At 43.3% G+C, this 5,322-nt stretch overlaps 1 protein-coding gene across 1 annotated transcript in view; it reads left to right on the top strand.

The window, feature by feature from the left end:
- Positions 1 to 5,322, top strand: part of LOC108799825 (maternal DNA replication licensing factor mcm6) — a 53,525-nt gene that overhangs the window by 33,704 nt on the left and 14,499 nt on the right. Inside the window, exon 12 of the mRNA XM_018571747.1 lies at positions 3 to 131. Coding sequence (XP_018427249.1) covers positions 3 to 131 — 129 coding nt within the window. The remainder of the gene's footprint in view (positions 1 to 2; positions 132 to 5,322) is intronic.

Genomic DNA, 5,322 nt, shown 5'->3' with positions numbered 1-5,322 from the left:
AGGTGACAGACTATGCAATAGCGCGGAGGATAGTTGATTTACATGCACGCAATGAGGAGTCTATAGAGAGAGTTTATTCGATTGAGGATATTCAGAGGTATTTGCTGTTTGCCCGTCAATTTCAGCCTAAAGTAAGCATTTTACATTCAAACTTGGGTGTTTGTGAATGTTTATCTAGATCATTAAGTAGCTAGTAGTAATCATCATATTCAATTGGACTTGTTCTGTAATGTTGGACATTTAGCGGTTTATCCAAGACACTTTTTCAGTTCTTAACTTTGCAATGAAACCACATGCAAAAAATAAGAGAACTTTTGGATTTTCACATGTTTTTGCTGTTATATTACAACCCGAATTCAAAAAAAGTTGGGACGCTGTGTAAAATCTACACAACCGGAAATAAACTCATATTGTATTCACAATAAAAACATATCAAATGTTTAAACTGAGAAAATTTACTATTTTAAGGAGGAAAAAAAATAAGTTAACTTTGAAATTGATGGCAGCATGTCTCAAAGTTGGGACAGGGCCATGTTTTACCACCGTGTATAGCATCTCCTCTACTTTTTTTTTTTTTAATAACGTTTTTATTTATTTTCATAAATTTTCAACAACAGGTTACATAATGAAGAATCAAGACATTTCCATTAATTCTTAGACTATTACAGATATTCAAGGCACTATATAGTGACAATCATAACCATACAAAGATGCAACCAATAAAGTGAAAGGTAAATCCGTACATTTGCTAATAAAACGCAAGCTTATCATATCCAGAGATCCAGAGAAAATTTCCGTCTTTTCTTCTTAGTCATACTTAAGTTTCAAGTTGCTAACCTGGAACACACTGTATATACTATACTTCGTAGTTATATTAAATATTACACTAAAAACAGACCAAATGAAACAAAACAAAACTTTTGTCACGTCAGTCTCAATCCAGCTCTCGGTCAGTACTGTGGGAAGATCATGCATCTCAGGCTACTTAGCCTCAGATCCATAGTAGGTTGTTTGATCACGTTTGATTTCCTGCGAAATCACCCCAGACCTAAAGAATAACCTCCTCCAAATCAGTCCAAGGTTTCCATACTTTTTCATATCTTGATAAAGTATCATTTAGTCTAGCTGTAAGATTTTCCATAGTTTGCATCTCTTTAATCCGCTTGTATAAGTCCAACTGAGAGGGAGGAGATATTCGTTTCCAGTTTAATGCTATGAGACAGCGAGCTGCTGTTAGGATATGGGACAGTAATGTATTAGCATGTTTAGGTGCGGAAAAGGGAGGCCCAACAAATAATGGATGGGGGCCAAAGGGAGAGTAGTCTGTAGCACTTTTTCTAAGGTATTTTGTACCATTCTCCAATACGGGACTATTCGGGGACATGTCCAAAATATGTGGAATAAAGACCCCTCCTGGGCATCCCCCCTCCAACACAGTGGCGACCCTGTTTTAAAGATCGAGTACAAGACATCCGGGGTATGATACCAATGGAACAGTATCTTGTACTGGTTCTCCTTGTAAACCGAGCATATGGATGATTTAGCTGCTGTTTTCCAGATCAGCTCCCACTGTTCTCTGGTGATGGGATTCTCCTCTACTTTTAACACTCTGTAAACAGTTGGGAGAGGAATGTTGTCCCATTCTTCCCCGATCTAGGATTCCAACTTCTCAACAGTCCTGGGTCATCTTTGTAGTATTTTCCATTTTAAGATGCGCCATATATTTTCAATTGGTGAAATATCTGCACTACAGACAGGCCAGTTAAGCACCGGGACTCTTCTACTATGAAGCCATGCTGTTGTCATAGGTACAGTATGCAGTTTAGCATTGTCTTGCTGAAATGTGCAAGACCTTCCCTGAAAGACATCATCCGGATGGGAGCATATGCTGCTCTAAAACTTGGATATATCTTTCAGCATTGATGGTGCCTTTCCAGATGTGCAAGCTGCCTATTTTATACGCACTAATGCACTCCCATACTATCAGAGATGCGGGCTTTTAAACTGAGCACTAATAAAAAACTAGAAGTCCCTCCTCTTTAGTCTTGAGGACGTGGTTCCCATAGTTGCCAAAAAGAATGTTGAATTTCAATTCATCTGACCACAGAACAGTTTTCCACTTTGCAACAGACCATTTTAAATGGGCTTTGGCCCAGAGAAAACTTTGGCATTTCTGGATCATGTTCAGATATGGCTTCTTTGTGTGGTAGAGCTTTAACTTAACATTTTTGGATGGCACAGCAAACTCTGTTCAGGCTGGAATTTTTGGAAGTAGTCCTGAGCCCATGCAGTGATGTCCATCACATGATCATGCCTGTTTCTGAAGTAGTGCCGTCTTGAGGGCATCAAATATTGCATTATGGCTTTGTCCCTTGCGCACAGATTTCTCCAGATTATCTCAATCTTTTGATATTATGTACTATAGATGATATATTTAACGTCTTTGCAATTTTACGTTGGAACTTTTTTTGAAATTGTTCGACAATTATTAGATGCAGCTTTTGACAGATTATTCTGCCCATCTTTTCTTTTTTTAGACATTCTGACTCTCCAAGACGCTCTTTTATACCCAATTATGTTACTGACTTGTTGCCAATTAACCTAATTGGTTGCAAAATGTTCTTCCAGCTCTTGTTAGTACCACTTACTTTGCCACCTTTTATTGCCCTGTCCCAACTTGAGACATGTTGCTGCCATCAACTTTAAAAGTACCTTATTTTTTTCTTAAAATGGTACATTTTCTCAGTTAAAACATTGCATATGTTTTCTATTATATTGTGAATAAAATGGGATTTGCAAATCATTGTATTCTGTTTTATGTAGATTTGTATACCGTGTCCCAACTTTTATGGAATTGGGGTTGTACAAGATTGCCTCTACAACATGTTGATGTGAAAAACTTTATAGCATAAAAAAATTGCTTTTGTAATTTAGCTTTTAGCAGTTAGTGTTGGAGGGCCATCAACGTTTGTAGCACCCTGCTAAATTCATAGCTGCATCACCAACCCTTAGAGTCTGTGTTTACAGTGTCAACTTCATCACCCCAGCATCCCAAGTCATTGCTGGCTCAGGGATAGACTGGACACCGCCTTTAGGGTGATAGTAGACACGGTCTCCCTCACCGCCTGGCCTCACAGCAGCAGATGCTGCCCAGAGGAAGAGGACCACTCAAGGTATCAGCGGTGAACTAACCACTGCTTAAAACTTTTAAAACTGTACATGACATCATGACTTGCTCAGCCCATTTTGTTCACATTCGGCCCGGACCTGTCATTTTGCGGTGGATGTTCGGCGGTAGCAGATGGCTGGACTTTTTGGATTTTGCTGAGTCTGCAGGTGTCATTCAGCGTGATTGACAAGGATTTAAATCACTGGGCAATGTAAGGGGGGAGGCTCATCTAGAAAAGCACCTTCTCAATGTTGAGGGCATGTGGCCTGGTATGTAACTGGGAAAGGGAACCCTGCACTTTTTTTTTTAGTCTATTTTTATTTCTATTTGATGTGTGGGGAGTCGTTCCGCCTGGGAGACCTTTCTCCCTGTTACGGCTGTGTGTTCAGCTTTGCCGAGCTTAAGCATTTGTGTTCGGCTAAGCTGTGTTCTTCTGCTGCTTTACACACTATTGAGAATAGCACGTACAGCTGCCCTTTGGTTTGGCTAAACTAAAGGGTTGCTGCAGCCAAAGCGAGCCAAAGGATTAGCCGAACATTCGGCTCTTTAGTGAATAACCAGTGGCGGAACTACCGCCGGTGCAGCCGCACAGGGGCCTGAGGCTGTGGGGGGGCCCAGTGGGGTCCGGTTCTGGGCACCCCCACAGCCTCAGTGGGGTCCAGTCCTGCTATATGGGGCACTGCAGGGGCCCTGCACTGCCGACGGGCTTCTCGGTGAGGGGGGCGGGTCCTGTGACTCGCCTCCTCTCCCAGCCGCGTCCATAGTAACAGGCAGCGGGAGATGAGAAGTGAGTCACAGGATCCGCCCCCTGCACACAGTCTGTCTGAGACTGAGCTGCGGTGAGGATCTGGCTGGGTTTGGGGTTTGTTGGTGAGGGTTGTGTGCTGTAATGTAATTAGACAAGTGGATTATAATGGGGAATATTACACTGTAATGTTCCCTATTATAATCTATTTCTCTGATTAAATTATTACAAACAGAGCCTCTGTTTTATCAAAGTTTGAGACCACGTTACAATGTTTGACCGGTGACGTGGTCACACATTTTAACGTACTCTCGCCCAGTTTTTTGGTGGTGGAATAGGTGAAGAATTCCAACGCTTTGTCAGCTGTTCCAGGGCAGATCAGCATCTCAAATCGTATGTGCAGGAGAACTGATCTGCTCTGGAACAGCTGTTCTGTCCTGAAATGTCACTTCTATCCGACTTTGTGAGTACGGTGGAATGTGAGATCGCAGTCGGATAGAAGTGACATTTCAGGACCGATCCGCTGTTTCAAGGCAGATCGGTTCTCCTGCACATAGGATCTGCGATGCCGATCTGCCCTGGAACAGCTGGGAAAGCCCTGGAATGCTTCACCTATTGGAGGTCACACATTCCACCGCAAAAAAACTGGGCGGGATTATGTTAAAACGTGTGACCACATCACCGGTTGCACATTCTAACATAGTCACAAACTTTGAACACCGCAAGCAGGGGGGTATGGCCAGTACCCATGTGAGGGGTCTGGGCAGCCTGGAGGGCCTCTTACATGAGTATCAACTGTACCGGGGCGGCATGGCAGAGGTGACAGGGGAGGGGGTGGAGGAGGCCAGGCCCCAGCAGCAGCAGGTAAGAGTTGGGAGGATGTACAGGGAAAGGGACCCCGACGACCAGACCAGCCCATCTGGGACCCTGCATAGAGAGTCTCAGGTGGGCTATGCAGGATCTATGGTGTGCTCTGCAGGGTCTCAGTTAAGTCCAGCACGCTACTGCAACATTAGAGACCGCTGGGGGGTCGGGGGCCAGTGTGATCCGTTCTCGCCCCCCCCCATCTTGGGAGGGGGGCCCAAGATAAAATCTTGCACCAGGGCCCTTTGGTTATTAGGTCAGTCACTGTGAATAACCCTCCTATATATTTTTTAATATTTATTTTCTTGTTTCTTTTCTGAAGGCTTTGTGCAGATTGCAAACTACTCTGAGCAGTTTGAAAGTGACAGAGGGACAGACTGAGCTTCTCATTAACATACAATGCCAATTATTAAACCCTTTGTTAGGACAGTCTTCATATCTAGTTTACAATTAATAATAATCTGCCATCACAGTACAGACAGGATTAGAGAAAACATAATTTCACACAGCCCCCTCCTTAGCATTACATAGGGGGGGGGGGGGG

Source organism: Nanorana parkeri, unplaced genomic scaffold (assembly GCF_000935625.1).
Source record: "Nanorana parkeri isolate BGI_ZX_2015 unplaced genomic scaffold, ASM93562v1 scaffold1826, whole genome shotgun sequence".
Lineage (NCBI taxonomy): Eukaryota > Metazoa > Chordata > Amphibia > Anura > Dicroglossidae > Nanorana > Nanorana parkeri.
This window is presented reverse-complemented; position numbering and strand designations above follow the sequence as displayed.